Below are 18,352 nucleotides of genomic sequence, written 5' to 3'. Positions count from 1 at the left end.
TCAAGTAAAAGTAAAAAAGTACAGGATCTGAAATGTACTTAAAGTGGGAAAATAAAAAGTAGCTCTTTGGAGGATGTTTAAATTTGTTTAAAAACTTAATTATTTCCCATCTCTGGGTATATGACATTTACAAATCATTGCATTTAGTTTGCATTCTGTTCCAACTTTCTCAAATTGGGTTTATACATAAACCCAATTTGCCTTATAGCAAAACAAACTCATGTTAAAAATGTTTGCCTAACAGTATAAATATTCTATGATCTCTTGTATATGCTCAGTCACTTCTTAACGTGCATTATACCCTTATATGTCATGAAAATTGTAATATTCCAGCTTTATGAATACCTTGGTATTTTCCTAGATCTTTTGTCCAAAGTTTCTCAGTCCCATAGCTTCGCTCATCATGGATGAAAAACACTTTTGTGGCTTTACCATCATCTGCATTTTGAATCAGCTCCTGATTGACAAAATAAATAAAAAATTACCAGACAACAGAAGAACAAAGTTAGCACTTATACTTCTACAAAGATAGTTAACAGACCTTTCTCACAGCGTGTATTTTGACTTTTTCTAGCAGGAAAAATAACATGAACAAATCACAATATGTCCCCCTGGTCCCAGCTCCTACATTTGTTCCACTTTTAACAGTAATACACAAAACTCTGGACTCGGACCTCTCTCTCCCACAGTCAACACAATACCCGTCATAATCACAAAAAGAGAGCAACACAATTATCATAAATCCAGTAACTCCAAAAACATTAATAACCTCCAGCCTCTTCAAAAATCTCAGCATTCATTGAACTCTACTGTCAAAAATCCACCAGTCTCAATTAGTATGGTGTGGAGGTAAACACAGACGACACGAGAGCTCTCGATTAACACTCGTCGTTTATTCTCACCACCACAATGGCACTTTTAAATGTCCGCTCTCTGTTGAATAAGTCTTTTATTATTAATGATTTAATTTTAGATAATAAACTTGATTGTTTATTTTTAACTGAAACATGGCTGGGTTCGGATGCACCAGTTGTTCTCACTGAGGCCTCCCCACCAAATTTTAATTTCTCTTTTTCCTTTAGAAGTGGTAAGAGAGGTGGTGGGACTGCATCTTTAACCAATAACACACTCACCACCAAACAAATTTTATTTCATCATTTTACCACTTTCGAATTCCACGCTATTGTTTTTAGCAGCCCTCCAGTTTTATCTGTCACAATTTATAGACCACCTAAAGACAGTGCTGCTTTTATCAAGGACTTCTCAGAATTTTTAACAAACATACATTCAAAGTATAATATGATAATTCTAACTGGTGATTTTAATCTGCACATAGATAATCCTTCTGACCCTACATCAAAAGAATTCTTAAACATTCTTCATTGTATGGATTTTACCCAGCACGTCACGCAGCCGACTCACAACAGAGGACACACTCTGGACCTGGTCATCACCCATGGGCTGTCCACCAGTGTGTCCTCTGTTGTTGACTTGGCTGTCTCTGACCACTACTGTGTGTTTTTTAACATCACCGGTTTTATTCAGCGGGAGACCTCGGTGCGAACTGTGAGGAGGCTGCAAATTTTACCAGGGTTTTAGACGAATGCCCCCCTGTGATTCTACCTGCACCCTGTGATTTTATTTTTAATCATTTTAACCTCAAAGTGAAGAAAAGCCTTGACTCCGTTGCTCCACTCACCACCAAAAGATTAACGTAAAACGTGTATCACCCTGGAGAAACGAAGAAGTCAAAAACTCAAAAGAAATTGCAGGGCAGCAGAAAGGAGATGGAGGAAAAATAAAAATGCAATCAACCATCAAATACTTTATGAGCAACTTAAAATTTACAATAATACACTAAGGAATTCAAGAAATTCATACTTAGTCAAAATAATCAGTAATAACAAAAATAATCCCAAGGTCCTCTTCTCCACCATAGATCATTTATTTAACCCTGATTTTAACAGCTCCCAAAGAACCCCCACAGACTCACCTTGTGAGCAGTTTGCAGACCACTTCAGGGGAAAAATCAACACCATCAGATGTGATATTTTATCTTCTCGTGTTATGATTTTAAACACATCTGAGGGCTCGATTGTACCTGAGGAGACACTGGACAGCTTTGTCCTGGTTAATGCTGAGAACCTTAAGAAAGTTTTCTCCACAGTGAGACCCACCACATGTCTTTTAGATCCAATCCCCTCTTCACTTTTTAAAACAGTTTATGGATTTTTTGAAGCGGAGCTTTTATACATGATGAATTGCTCTCTTCAGTTGCGTGTCTTCCCTGCTGCCTTTAAAACGGCGGTGGTGAGGCCCCTTCTGAAGAAGAGCAATTTGGATTGCAATGATTTTAATAACTACAGACCTGTATCCAACTTACCATTTTTAAGTAAAATTTTAGAAAAACTTGTTTTTACTCAGATTAATGATTTTCTGAATGATAAACAGATCCTAGAAATATTTCAGTCTGGATTTCGGGTGAACCACAGCACAGAGACCGCTCTCCTAAAGGTTTTAAATGATATCAGATGTAACTGGGACTCCCAAAACCTCTCAGTCCTGGTGCTACTGGATCTAAGCGCAGCCTTTGATACAGCAGACCACGCTATACTTTTAAACAGACTGAAACACATGGTGGGCCTCTCTGGTGCTGTACACAACTGGTTCACTTCCTATCTCTCAGACAGAACTTTTATGGTGTGTATGGATACATGCTCCTCTAAGATCCATAAAATGACATGTGGTGTGCCTCAAGGGTCGGTTTTAGGCCCTGTACTTTTAATTTGTATATCCTCCTCTTGGCGGCGTCATCAGGAGGCATGGAGTGAACTTTCACAGTTACGCTGATGATACTCAGCTGTATATCTCCGTGTCTCCTGATGACACCAGACCAATGGATGCCCTTTTAACTGTATTCTAGATATAAAATCTTGGATGGCAGAAAACTTTTTACAGCTTAACCAGGACAAAACTGAAGTTTTAATCATCGGTCCTGAGGCTCAGAGAGAAAACTCTTGTCTAAATTACAGGCATTTTCACTATGCCCTTCACTACAAGTGAAAAACCTGGGTGTTATTCTTGACTCTGAGCTTGGTTTTATCCCACATATTAAACACGTAACCAAAATTGGATTTTATCATCTAAAAAATATAGCCAGAGTCCGCCCTATTCTCTCTCGGGCCAACACGGAGATGCTGATGCATGCTTTTATTACCAGTTGCATTGATTATTGTAACGCCCTGCTCTCTGGTCTCCAAAAAAAGAATATTTCACCTTTGCAACTTTTGCAAAACTCTGCAGCTCGTGTGCTGACGAAGACCAGAGGGCGGGCCCACATTACACCGGTTTTACAATCGCTGCATTGGCTCCCCGTGTGTTTCAGGATCGATTTTAAAGTTCTTTTATTGGTTTTTAAATGTCTTAATGGTCTTGGGCCTTCTTATCTTTCAGATCTGCTTTTACCATATGAACCCTCGTGGACCCTGAGGTCCTCTGGTACTGGCCTTTTGATTGTCCATAAAGTCAGGACACATACTCACGGAGAGGCAGCTTTTCAGTGGTTCGGTCCTCGACTGTTGAACAGCCTGCCGGAGGAGCTCAGGGCCGCAGAGAACATTCATGTTTTTAAAAACAGGCTCAAGACCCACCTTTTTAATTTAGCTTTTAACTAACGTTTATTTATTTTATGCTTATTTATTCTATCCTGTTATTCTATTTATATTATTAATTTAGTTTTACCTAATATTCTTTGCCTCCCTCCTGCTGTGTGCCCAGCCTGGAGGCTGCGGTCTGTGACCGGCTCCCGGTGCAGACAGCTCCCTGTGATAGTGTTTCCTCACTTGGCTAATGCGTACCCAGCCCAATTGTACTCTTTAAGTGTGTGTGTGTGTGTGGGGTAAAGCACTTTGTGCTACAGTTTTTTTGTATGAAAAGTGCTTTATAAACAAAGATTGATTGATTGATTGACAATAAAAAAAAATCCTAAAACCAATTCATTATTCCTACTTTCTGTAGATCTAGGATAGAGGATTTTGTTGTTGTTGTTTTTTTGTACAGTTTGCTCCTTGAAGAAACGTTTAGAAAAATGATGTTTTATATACAGATCAAAATGATGTTTTTTCTTTTAGTAAATGTTATCCTTCCTCTTTTTCGGTAAGTACACTTTATTAGTTTGTAAGTTACCTGAGAAAAACAAATAAACAAAAATGCTTGCCCTGTAAGGCATATTTTGAGTTGCCATGACAGTAGCCAAAACTTCAAATGTGGATAATGCTGCAAAGAAGATTCATGCATTCACAAAATTGTCAAGGTGGATTAGTGTCAGTTCTTTGTCTTACCAAATTTGAAATAAAGTTTCTTGTTCTTTCAAATTTCATTTCTTTTAAAATGCAAAAATCCACTGGCACACAAACAATAAAGCAAACATGTTAAAAATATAAGTATCTTTATTACTGTTCTAGCATATTGACACAAATAACAATTCTTTCGCCAACATAAGAATGAAACACATCAATTTACTTTTAGTTTTAAAACCAAGGCAGTGCACTATACATTTATGACACTAAATGTTGCTAAAAGTCCATATTCTCATTATTGCTGGGATCTATCAATTTAAATGCCAGCTTCAGTGGTTTTCATGAATCCATTATTAGATTATGTAACTGTAGCACATTGTTTTATTGATGAAAGAAAGGTGAAACAACGCACTGTTAGGTTTCAAAATAAATATAGGAATAATGGAGGTGTGTATCGTTGAAAAAAAGGTAAAAGGAAATAAGGTATTGTAAGTAATTGTTATGCAGAGTTTTATACTCACCTTTAAAATGTGTCCACCATCTGGATATCGATTTAGAATATCTTTTAGGTAGTCAAGAAAGGGTGGTGCTTTGGGTCCGAAACGCCTAAACAAAGCAGTACCATTAAATGAAGGTTAAACTAAATTTAAACCAAAGTGAGTCCTCCTAATACAATGATCTAAGTTAGACTAGCACATGTAACTGACATATATGCTTAGCCATTAAGCTATTTGATTTAATTTTCTTTAAATAAACAAAACCAAAACCTTGTCATAAAATTAGATGACACATTGTTGACTAAAAAAAAAAAAAAGATTCAGAAGTGTGATGTTCACAGTTCTACTTTACGGTGCCGAAAAGTTATAAGAGGCACTTATTCAACCTTATGTGGACTGAATGAATGTTGAATTATTATGATTTCTGCATTTAAGCTTAAAATATTGTGTAGCTGTTGGCATGATGACATTGTATATAATTTGGATTATTTCTTTATCTTGTCAAGATCCATGTCATGATTGTAAATTGTTTAAGCTGTACATTACTTTATGTGTGCTTTTTTTTTTGTTGTCAACGTTTTGGTGCTTTTATTTTGAAAGTCAAGTTCTCTTACAAGTTGCGCTAGTTTCCCCTTTGGGTAGAAAGAAAAAAAACACCTGTAAGCGCGCAGAAAGGATGGTTTTTATTGAAAGACATGTTAAATGGACTTTAACTACACACAGTGTTGGGGAGTAACGGAATACATGTACCGCCGTTACGTATTCAGAATACAAAATATGAGTAACTGTATTCCGTTACAGTTACCGTTTAAAAAGGTGGTATTCAGAATACAGTTACCTTGTTGAAATAAATGTAATACACGGCCGTACTTCCCTGTTTCATATTGTCGCGGGTCAGGACTGTTTGGGTTTGTTTGACAGCTACGTTCTGTTGTTCCAGGCGGCAGCATTACGGTTGCCATGGTTACAGGGGGTGACGCTCTCTCTCTGCGTGTTTCCTGGGTGAGAGGCGCTTTTTGTTGTTGTTGTTGTGCTAAGCTAAAAGGCAGAATGCTACAGGCATAGCTCTAAAAGCATGTAGCCTGATGGGCAGTGTAGTCCGTGCTGCAGGGAGAATGGACTACCATACCCGTTATGTGTCTGTGAGCGAGGGAGGGAGAGAAAGGAAAGTCCGAGCTGTCACGGAGCAAAAACGGGAGCTAGAAGCATGTAAATATAATAATAACCACAGCAGCCAAGAAGAGTGCCTGAGGAGCCCATTTGTAAGTAAGCTATTAAGACTCAACTGTACACTGTGTTCATGTTTTCCTCCGGAAAAAAATAAGTTCCGTTGGAGAAGCCTTTCAACGCCTCTCTCTGTCTCCATAAGCAAAGTTGACCCAGACAACAAAGTAAAGCTAGTTTTCGCTACCAGCCCGACACGAACCCGACGTATTAGCCCGAGGTCCCTTTACTACGTTTCGGAGCCATGGGACCTTCAGTAACAGTAATAAATCACAGCAATAGGACATTCATGTAGTTGTAAACAGCATGATAATATATTAAGTATTCCAAAGTATTCAGAATACGTTACTCTCATTGAGTAACGTAACGGAATACGTTACAGAATACATTTTGGGGCATGTATTCAGTATTCTGTAGTGGAATACATTTTAAAAGTAACCTTCCCAACACTGACTACACACGGTTAAACGGTTAGGAAACCTCAGAAGAACGGCGGCTAATTCCCTTTTTGCAGCATGCAGCCAACGAGGTATTTATTGATTTATCATGTTTGTTTTACAGTGTTATTTTTAGTGCTGTGTCTTACGCTGAGTTTTATTTTGTTAATGCTGTATAGTTTTCACGGTGGCTTTGGAGAGAAGTCTTCAAATAAACCAGTGACAGAAAACCACTTGCGTCTGCCTGTGCTTCGAGGGAATTATATATTGCATAGCCTAATCACCTAATTGGCAGTTATACACAGGCACAATACTTCTCCATATTTAAACAACACAAACATAAATGTAACTACATACACACACTATTCCTCAACAGTCAGCCATCGGTTAAACCTAGAGTCGGTTTGTAGGCACATTCTCCCAGGTTCTGGAAATCCAGAAGTGACAACCCTGCATTCGGAGGTCGGACATGTTTTGATGCATGCTCAATCATCCTGGTAAGTAAATTCCAAAATGTTGATTCTGCTCATGTGGACATAATTTTTTTCGGTAGGAAAAATGTTTTATCACCCATCCAAGCGACTTCTTCAGTCTAAGCTAAATGCAGGTTTTCTCAAGCATCATTGCCTACCAGTGATTGTGAGGTCAGTTATGTGATCATAAATATGGTATTTTTTATGACCATTGATCAATGACCATTGACATTCTGGAAGAAAAAGAAACCCCAGCAGCTGTCTATCGTATTGAGTGTCCACTGAAATAAAAATAAAAGCGTTCTAACATCTCACCTGCTTGTTTTTATGTACATGTACACTATTTTTATTAATAGAGGTTTCACTACTGAGGTTAAAAATGATATATAAGTCACTTAGATCACTTCTAAATGTTAATGTTTAGTTTATTTGAGTGTTTTATTTGTTCCTGAGGAAACCGGTTTGGCTGTGATTAAAGTTAAGCTTCATAACATATTACTCACAGTTAAATTAAGAGGGGACGGCAGTAAAAACTCCGGACCTGTAATATTATCAAGTACGCTGGTGTTCCAATTGTACAAATTGCGAGTCCGTGCTCGCATTCTCGGCGAGTACGTAATCCCGTGCGTTCTCGGCGAGTACGTACTCAACAAGAACGCGAGTACGTACTCGCGTACTTGAGAATTGAGAAACGGGCAGTGAGTGATTCGTAACAGGAAGGGAGGGGGTGAGTCAGTGAGTCAGTGATTCGTTCAACTCGTTTGAGCTGTGAGCCAGAAGGGAGGGGGTTAGTGAGTCCTGAGTGATTCGCTTATGCTATGATTCAGCACAGCAAGGGAGGGGGTGAGTACCTGAAATGTGCTGTTAGCATGCTAGCTGAGCGATGCTACTGTGAACCGAGGAGCTATTGTCTTGATGTGAGCTTCTTCTCAGGGTTTTTTCTTCCAGTTCAGAGCAGAAATGTTTTTGCTAATAAACTGGCTGTTGTTTTTTTCCCCACAATTTTAATTATAAGCTAGATATATTTCTACCAATGGAATTAGTTTGCTAACAGCAACAGGGATGAGTCAGTGAGTCAGTTGCGCTTGTGAATCATGATTCACGAGTCAGTAAAGTGATTCTCGAGTATTGAACGATTCGTTCACGAATCGAACATCACTACTTCAGAATAGCTCAGTCAGATGCAAATCCCCTTTCTGCTGTTTTTCTACACTCCAAGGAGACTTGAAAGTCATGAAAATCATATTAAAATCCCTCCCTACTCAGGATGAAGATGAGGAAACAAGAGACACTGCTGTTATTGTAGATAGTTTATAAAGTAAAAACAAAACAACTCACTTTTTCTTTTCCTTTGCACTCATTTTTCCAAAGTCAGTTCCTGTAAAAAAGTTGTAGTATTTTTACACATTGGTCTTATACGATGCTTATACACAAAGGTTAAGGTTGAAATGCTTTAAACAAGAAACCTTGTTTATATAAAATACATAATAAATATATGAGAAAATGCACGAGTTTAGTGGCATAAACATGCAAATTCTTCAAACACTACATGACAGATAATTTGATCACAGTATCAAAAATTTTACACATTTCAAAATGCAGATTTATTGTGGTTCATTGAAAATCCAGGAAACCCCAAATAGACCTTTGAATGATTACACCTGTGTATTATCACGGCTGCGGCAGCAAATATGTGGAGTTATAAGAGAAGGACCCAAATGCAGGCACAGGCTTAGATGCGAGTGAGCTTTTATTTACAGTAGGTGACATTCAAACCAAAAAACAGGAAATGACTGGTGTGGAGCTAACAGAACCTAAACTGGGAGAACTAAAACCTAACACGAGCCTGAACTGAAAACAAGAAAATAGAAACCTGAATACCTGGAAGCATGAGGAGACAGAGAGCAGGGGAACACGGGGCATGACAGTGGCAGACGAACCGACAACGAACACAGCAGAACACACACTATATGTACACAAAGGGAAACGAGGAAACTGTGCCCAGGAGGGAGACACAGCAGAACCAAATTAATATGACAAGACAGGAAGGACTCAAAACTGAATACACTGACATAAGACACGGACCTTCACAATAAAACAGGAAACTCAACACACATGCAAAGACACAGACTCAGAGATACGGGCTTTACACAGAGACCTGACTGAATGGGAACAGAGGGAACAACGGGAACCAAAACCTAGGAACTAGAAATTTTAACAGAAGACATAACCAAAATAAACTAAAACATAAGATAATATTACTGATCACAAAACACTGATTCAACATATGCAGGACCATGACATGTATTTAATGGAGTTTCTGGTTATATTGACAAAGGTGGCAGGTATAGCTCAGTAGGGAGAGTGTTTGCCCCCTGATCGGACGATCAGTCAGGGGTTCGAATCCACTAAATGGCTACCCTTGAGCAAGATACTGTCTCTATAATAATGATTGCATTTATATAGAGCTTTTTGAGACCCTCAAAGCGCTTTACAATTCCACTATTCATTCACTCTCACATTCACACACTGGTGGAGGCAAGCTACAGTTGTAGCCACAGCTGCCCTGGGGCAGACTGACAGAGGCGAGGCTGCTATATTGCGCCATCGGCCCCTCTGGCCATCACCAGTAGGCAGTAGGTGAAGTGTCTTGCCCAAGGACACAACGACCGAGATTGTCGGAGCCAGGGCTCAAACTGGCAACCTTCCAGTTACAAGACGAACTGCCAACTCTTGAGCCACGATCGTATACACTGCTCCCTAGGTGCTTCAGAGAGTGAATGGGTTAAATGCAACTATAAGGGTTTGAAAAAATATTCTGATCATTTTGCTAAATAAACCGCAGTATAAAGTAAAGAACTCATAGCTGCTCCATGCATTGAACCATGTTAATTATTACTTTGAAATTAAATAACGCCAAGTACAGTTAAATACAAATGTAAATAAGGAAGAGAATTTCATTTTGGAAAGAACAAATTAACAAATTAATTTCTCTAGCCCATTTCATGGATTCTTAGGCATATTACTTAGCTATAACATTAAAAGTGGTAAAAAAAAAAAAAAAAAAAAACCTCAACAGTAGCCTACCTCAGTCACAGTAATGGTCACATCACTTCCAGTAGAACTAGATATGCTACCTCAGTCTGTTGTATTTAAAGGCTGCTAATGTCCAATTACAGCAAGGCTCGCCTATTTTTCCAGCAAATTTCGTCATCTCATTGAAAAAAAAGTGCTTGAAATTTTTTCAGCCAGTGTAGCTGGTTTAATGTTATTTGATATGTTGAAACTTTCTGATCACTGCCAACAAGCCAGTCTTCACTTGAAGCAGTGGCGTTAAGATAACCCGACAGTTTGTTTTGCATTGTGTACACAGGTGTAAGGCTCTGGTGTCTTGCATACTGATATGATCTAGAGTAACCAATTCTTGAGAAACACCTCATGATCACTTACTTATCAATGCTGGTATGTTTTTCTTACAGTTTCGCATCACAAAACCAAACATTCTGCTTAACTCAGTCACATGGAAATATTTTATCCTGCTCTGTTTTTACATTGTGTTCACTTGTAGGCCTTTTTGTTTCACCATATAAAACTGGTTACTAATTCAAGTCTTTATTTAGTTTATAACGATCTCAGCAGGATTGGTGTACATGGACGTCATAAGTGCATGCACACACATACACATGCAATACTGTTTAAGCACTCTTTCACATTTTTAATAAAAATATATGTACTATATACATGTTATAGTCACTTGAGATAAATTTGATGGTGGACCAATGCTTATATGAATCACATTTTAAACTTGGTGTTGCCTGAATGCATGAAAAATAATTATTGTCAGATGGTTACAAACATTTTGATATCTGTGCATGTTTCTATAGTTCTCCAAGACAAATACAAACCTTTATCATGCATGCTAATGGAATTACCAAGATAAATCACAAGTATACTAAGGTACAAAAATTTAAATACAGTTTTTCCTCTATCACTCTGACGCAATTCTGAGTTTTAGTTTATGCTTAAAACAGTTAAGGCATTTCTCACAACACAAAACATTTGAAGTCAATCAACTGTAAGTAATGCATAAAAATCCTTTAAGACCAAATTATTTTATACTTTTATCAAAAACTTAGTGATTTTAGAACAAGTACTTGTGAGGACTAGAAAAGTTTGGTTTACAAAACATTTGCTGGCAAAAGGTATGGAACCTGTAATTAATTTTACATCACTATAATAGTTAATTGCACTGCTGAGCACTCAAACTATTATGGATAATTGCACTGTCCCAAGCACTCACAATAAAAGAAAAGTAGAAAAATTACAGATTCTCATTGTTTGACAGTTGTTTGTGCAGACTCAGTGTGTGTGCAGGAATGTGGGAGTGAGCCAGAGCAAGGTTGAGAAACAATAGCTCTCACAGATAGATACTGCCTCAAATGCATGAAACTAGATAACAGATTAGCGAAAGGCAGACCAGAGGGTGTGTGTGTGTGTGTGTGTGTGTGTGTGTGTGTGTGTGTGTGTTTGTTTGTGTGTAGCGATAGACAGTGAGAGAAGCAGGTTTAAGCTGCACCCGATGGAGGAGAAGAATGGGGAGTGGGGGGGAGTTAGCTACAGCTGACTGCTGTATTAATTAGATACGTCACAAAATTGCGGGAATTGAGAAAAGCACCTGAAAACTACGTAGCACTTGGTAAAATGATTAAGATTTGAATATTAGAAAAAACATATGGAAAAAACAGTTCACTGTAATAAAATTGGTTTAATATTGTAGTGCAGGAGCAATGTGTTGGTGTGTTTAACCTAATTTGTTTACCAATTTCATGTCAGCCATCTTCACTCTGTATTTGGTTCTTAGACTGATAAACCAATTCAAATAACTTTTTCTGTTTTGTGGCAGGACAAGTGAGTGTGTCTTGACTTTGTGCTAGAACTAATTGTTATAGTGGTAAAAAACCTGATATGTGATGCTTTCTAGTGGGCTGCTAATTAGCACAGCTTACCACGTTTTTAGCTATAGTAACATGCTTTCTGCTTTAGTTAAAGGATTCTAACGCTAAGTCGTCATGAAATAGCGTCAGGAGGAGTAAAATATTATGCTGCTATTATTTGCTGCTATTTTTTTATGATCATTATTACTATTCCATTAATTATTAATATTGATATTGCATTTAGATGTTTAAACATATTGGCACCCAATTAAGCTTTTATTACAGGTTCAAGAAGAACCACTTTAAACTGTTGAGTTGAATCTATAATCTTAAAATGTTTATAGGCAGATTACATTGCATTATTTGAAAGGCTCACCTCTGAATATAATCTGGGCCTAAAAAGGCTTTCACGAGAAACTGCAGGTTTGCAGAGTGTGCAGGGCAGGAAGTGAAACCGAAAGCAGAGTCTGAGTGCAAGTACTGTGAGTAGGTTATGAATCTGTAGTATCTTTTATGTATCTATATCTTTGGATTAAGCTTTTAGTAGAGGTTTTTGATTAAAACATTTATTCAGTAGATTATATATATAGTTCCAGTTAGGTTATTACATGTAAGGATGAGCCTCTGTTCTGGTGAAAGGTCAGAAGTGCAACGGGTGAGATGAGAGAGCATTTAAGGACGAGACACACATACACACACATAGTTTCAGTTGTGTACGTGCTGGCCTTCTGTCTGGTGGAAAGGTTACAAGGTTTAGCTGATGAAGTGAAGGGTGAAATAAAGGGCAGCAGAAGCTGACACACACATACACATACATATAAGTAGACTCATTTAGTAGGTAAGAAGTTAAGATGTGTTTTGCTGTAACTGCAAAGTTTGGGTGCGTACGTGTTAGTCTGGTCCAGGAAGTACACCAGATGTCCCAGAGATAAGCGACAGCGAAGGCGAGCTGGGGGAAGCACCTGGGTTCGAGCTGAAGATAATGTTCTTTTAAACTATGTCAAAGTTAACTGAACGTTTGTGGTTTTGCATTGACGTATGCTGTATTGAGTCTGCCTGGCAACAGAAGGGGGGGCTGTACTATTTCACCCCTATAAAGTCTTTGTTCTGACTATTGTAAGATAGTTCAACACTGAATCTGCACAGTGTTGGCTCCACATGTGTATTCATTAAAATCTTCGTCTAATTGCACCCGGCCGGATCAGTGGTCATTATTTTTGGTCTTCCTCCTCAATTTCTGAAATAGCGTCTGGTATTGTACTTCAACTATTTCAATATGTTGTAATATATTTAGAAGCCGATGGATGTCTAGTTTAGAATAAGTTTAGGATAATATGTTTAATATGTTTAGAAGCCGATGGATAGTGTGAAAACCCCATAGAAAATCTTTGGAGGGAGTTGAAAGGCCGTGTTGCCCAGCGACAGCCTCAAAACATCACTGCTCTAGAGGGGATCTGCATGGAGGAATGAGCCAAAATACCAGCAACAGTGTGTGATTCATGTGCTATGTGCTGAGGTGTTTTTTTCTGTTCTCAAACTGATCTCCCTGTTGGAGCTCAGTCTGGGGGGAGTGCTTTTCTTCTCCTTGTCTTTCCTCGTGTTGTGCATTTTCCATTGTTATACCTCTCTGACCTGTCTACCCCATGTGATGTTTGTGTAATTTATGTATGGTCGGAAGGGTAAGATGGCACTGGCATGGTTGAGAGCCTTAACTGAATTTCCCTCGGGATGAATAAAGTATTATCAATCAATCAATCAATCAATCACTCAATCAATCAAATGTAGTTGTTAATATAGTAAAATTGTGAGATGCTTTCTCCTGATTGAACAACATAAGTGATTTACTGTATGAAGGGAATTCTCTTTTGTTATAATATTTTGAATGTGCATTTCTGTTGTCCTGTCTGTTAGTGGGTTATGAGTTGATATGCAAATTAGTTGATTGCTATTAGATTAGGGAAAGATGATTGGATTATAACACAGACTCCAAAAGACTGAGTTTACTGTTTCTAATGTATTGGTGAAGCTGGCACCCAAATATACACCAATGATTACATGAGAACAAACTTGCTTTGTGAAATACATGACAACATGTCACATGTTTTATTTTGGGAAAAAGAAAAGCTAAATAAAATGAATAGACCTGTCTAGGGCAGATGTGTCAAAGTCAAGGCCCGCGGGCCACATCCGGCCCGGCGTACATTTATATCCGGCCCGCGAGATCATTTTATATAGATGTATTATTATTATTGTTATGCATGGCGATATGAGGCGCTAATAATATACAAACTACAGATCCCATAATGCAGCGCTGCAGCCTCCTTGCTGAACGCTAGGCTAACTGGGAGCATTCCCACGTCAATCTAGCCGCTCACAATGGTGGAGAGAAAAGTTGATTCTGAAAGCAGAGCCTTTCTGTCACAGTTTGCCGAGGCAAACTGCGTGGAGTGTGAAGAGTGGACCCAGGTGCAGACATTTCAAAACTCAAACTTAACTGATGAGCTGTTTATTAAGGCAGACTGAACAGTACAAAATAAAAGGGCAAAAACAATGCAAACTAAGCAATAACCTAAACTGGGTAAACTAGAAAGGAAGCACAAACTATGAAAACCCAGGCAAACAGAAACACAAACAAAACTCTAAACATGGCAATGATGAGGAGGATATATGAAAACCTGAACGCAGGACTTGACATGGAAACAACACAGACGATCCGACAAAGACTGAATGAGAAGGCACAGACTAAATACACACAGGAGGCTAATGAGGGAAGTGGGAACACATGGGGGAACAGCTGACACACATGAAACATAACGACCTCAGTGGAAGAGTAAAACTAAACACGATGAACACAGGAACACAAGATCTCTTCAAAATAAAACAGGAAACATGAGACGCAGACATGACAACCAGAACTTGGCAACATAAGACACAGACATTAAACACATGAAGGGCAGGGGAGACTTAACAGGGGTTGGAAGACACAAGGGAAAACTAATAAGCAAATGAACATAGGAAACCTAAAGCTTAAACATACACTATAAAGATCAAAAGAACTAAAACTCAAAACACTGGGTCATAAGACCCAGGATCGTGACACTTTCAGCGCCAGTGGGAGACTGAATATATGTTTACAGACATTGCTGGTAAACCTGTGTGTCTTATTAGTGGAGCTAACGTGGCTGTAATTAAGGAATTTAATTTAAGACGGCACTACGAGATAAAACGTCAGGATATGCTGAAAAACCTAAATGCAGAAACTACAGAAAGTAGAAGAGCTAAAGAAGAATCTGACATTTCAGCAGATGATTTTCACCAGAGCAAAATCACAAAGTGAAGCTGTTGTGAAAGCAAGGTTTATTTTAGCAGAGGTAATATCCAAATCAGCCCGGTACCACTCTGAAGTGGTGCATGATGAAGGTGTGCAACGTCTTGTGTCCAGACAAAACGCAGATTTTGGCAAATGTGAGCCTGAGGAGAAATACGATTGCTGATCGGGTTTGTGAGATGGCCACTGATTTAAGAACACAGTTGTGTGAAAGAAGCAAAAACTTTATTGCATACTCTCTAGAAAAAGACATTTTTAAAAACGTATGTCAAAGTGTAACCGACATGAAACTGCCCTGGGACAAAGTTGTTGGACTTACAACAGATGGAGGGCCGGTGTTGTGCGGTGAAAAAAGCGGACTAGTCAGCAGGATGCGAGTAAGGATGCATGACGAGAACTTTACCGGTGAGTTAACAGCATATCACTGCACATACACCAGGAAAGGCTGTGTGGTAAAGTCCTAAAAATGGAGCATGTAATGATCACCGTAACACAAACCGTAATTTTATCCGAGCTAAAGGTTTAAATCACCGTCAATTTCAGTCTTTTATGTGGGAAATAGATTCAGAGTTTGCCGACATTCCTTATCATAGAGAGGTCCGTTGGCTGAGTTGGGGAAAAGTTCTCAATAGAGTTTTTGAGCTCAGCAAGGAAATCTGTCAGTTCATGGACATGGCATGTATGATGCAGTGAAGGCATTTCAAGTGAAGCTGTCACAAATGCACCAGTGCAACCTGCTTCACTTTCCCTGTTGCCAAGTAATGTTGAACCAAGTCAGCGCACTTTGCTGAACTGCACCTGTGCAGATTCAGATGGAGCTGCAGTGTAATGATACACTCAGGGGAAAGTACGACACTGAATGGCCCACACAGTTTATTAGTTCCATTCCTGAAGCAATGCTTCAGCTCCGTCTACATGCGGCTCGAACCTTGTGTATGCTTTCATTGATTTTTTCAGGGTTTTTTGCTGGACTATGACTGTTGTCGTAATTAACATATGTAAATTTGAGTGTGCAGGTGCTCCTCCATGATTGGTGCATCCAGGGCGGATGGATCGTACCGATTGGCTCACGACCGGGAGGCAGCGCATAAGAAGCCACCGCCAGGGACTGCCAGGTCATTCATCCTCCGCCCAACCCAGCCGGCAGACTTCACTGTGTCACTATGTTTGTGGAATGTAAGAGCATGTAGGGGTGGACCGCCTTTTTGTTTGATTAGTTTTCTCCTGTTTCTGCTAGGTAGGGAGGAAAGTACTTGTCATTTGGTTTGGTTCTTTTGACTAGGTAAGTTGTACTTATTCCTGAGTTAGGCTACCTTTTGTTTGTTGTTTTGGCCTTGGGTTCACCCTGAAGTTATAATTTGCTCCCTTCCTTTGTTTAAATGCACTTATTGTAAATAAATCACTGTCACAAAGTATTAAGTGTGTGACGTGCTGCTTGGGGTTGGACGGGGATGGATCACCCTTTGTGTTGTGGTCTGGCCGCGCCTAGACGGGCCATAACAGGGTTTTTTGCTGGAATATTTCATATTTCTAACTTGCATAATTTTGACAGGATATATTTTTATGAAGAGCAAAATATTTAAAGTTAAAGTTTATTTTTTTAAGTTTATTTAATCTGGAATAATATTCCTGTCTGTTTTTATTCATATTTATGTTTAAAAAAACATTGTTTTAGTGTGTTCAATAAATGTTTATCTTGTTTGGCCCGCAACCTAAAGTGTGCCTTGAGTTTTGGCCCCCTGTGCAAGTGAGTTTGACATCACTTGCACAGGGCAACAGCAGTGTTTTTAATGACATGGTGAAATAAACTGCACATGGCACACTTGTGTCTGTGATGCTGGATGTATTGTTACTCTTATGACCAACAGTTGTTTGGAAATATGAAGTTTATATTGACTCACAGGTTTTGTTTTCCAGGCAATAGTAGTGTGGATGCAAGCTCAGGGTGGAGCTAGGAGTTAAACAGACTACAGACTAGAAAACTACACTGATTTCATTTTCTAACACAGGTTCACAGGCCTACAGCGAAGCTACTCCAGAGGAGAAGCCCTTATGTTGCCTGAGAAATGATCTAACTAACCGTTTTCTTTTTGTTATTCTCATAGTTCTGATGAGTTGCCTCATCGGAGAGACCATGTGTCAAAAGGAGGGATCCCAGATTTAACATGAAACAATGTTTTCTGTGGTTTCCATGAGTTTTCCATGATGATTTTTCCCATGGTTTTACTGTAATTTGTGGGATTAACAATTCACGTACAAGTATTAAACCTCTACATGTGGTACAGACATGTTCAGATAAGGTTTTGATGACCTATAAGAAAAGTTCACTGAACTGAAAGGAAAATTTGGTTTGATGATGGTTGTTATGTTTGCAAATGGTCAGAAGTTTTCACTTCTGGTAAGGTGATACAGGTGCAGTGGCCAGATGCTGGAAGAAATCATCCCAAGGGTGGAATCTCTTGACTGAGACTGGGTGCTGATCGGAAATCTTCAGAGATCCACCGAGAAGCAGGGACCATTCCTGGTATAGCTGACAGCCCAGGCAGTTGTTGAGGTCAATGGTTGTGCTATTTGGGGTCCTGCTAGTCATCACGAGAAAATTCCAGAACCACAGCAATAACCATAAAGGTTTAGAAAGATCTCTGCATTAGTCACTGAGGAAGACAATTAGGGTGTACGATGTGCTCTGCCCTTTTAACCTACGGCTGCATTGGAATGAGAGACTGAGGGGTGAAAAAGTGCCCTGCTCCAACAAGGGCATGCCAAGCTCCAACAGCGACTTGCAGAGCGTGACTCTGTGTCACCTATGAGGGATCAGCGAATGAATACAGACAACACCTGATTAAACAGTCAGGCCGTTTTGCCTGAAAAGGTTCAGTGTGTTTTTAAGCTACGGTGGTCGTTGGTGTGACGTTTCTAACCATTTTACAAATGATATGCATTGACATGACTCTCCGAACATCACAAACTCTGAGCCTGAGTAAAAGTCACTGGAGTAATTGTGGTGGATTTTTGTTTGATATGTATAACTATGTAACTATATACACTATATATCTGTGCGCACTGAACATATATATTTTAACTTTCATGTGGAGTCTTAAGCACAAGACATTTTGCTTCACCGAGGTTTATTAAGTTGGTACTGTAACAGGGCAGTTAAT

General features: G+C 39.0%; 1 protein-coding gene across 1 annotated transcript in view; it reads right to left on the bottom strand.

Annotated features, from left to right (window-relative positions):
• The window catches only part of LOC116323498 (sacsin-like), a 32,872-nt gene extending 15,091 nt beyond the window's left edge, over positions 1-17,781 (bottom strand). Inside the window, 3 exon segments of the mRNA XM_039607631.1 lie at positions 346-457; positions 4,820-4,904; positions 17,585-17,781. Of these exon segments, the coding sequence (XP_039463565.1) occupies positions 346-457; positions 4,820-4,904; positions 17,585-17,781 (394 nt within the window).
• Positions 17,782-18,352: the final 571 nt, after the last annotated feature.

Source organism: Oreochromis aureus, unplaced genomic scaffold (genome assembly GCF_013358895.1).
Source record: "Oreochromis aureus strain Israel breed Guangdong unplaced genomic scaffold, ZZ_aureus HiC_scaffold_148, whole genome shotgun sequence".
In the NCBI taxonomy this organism is placed as follows: Eukaryota; Metazoa; Chordata; class Actinopteri; order Cichliformes; family Cichlidae; genus Oreochromis; species Oreochromis aureus.
This window is presented reverse-complemented; position numbering and strand designations above follow the sequence as displayed.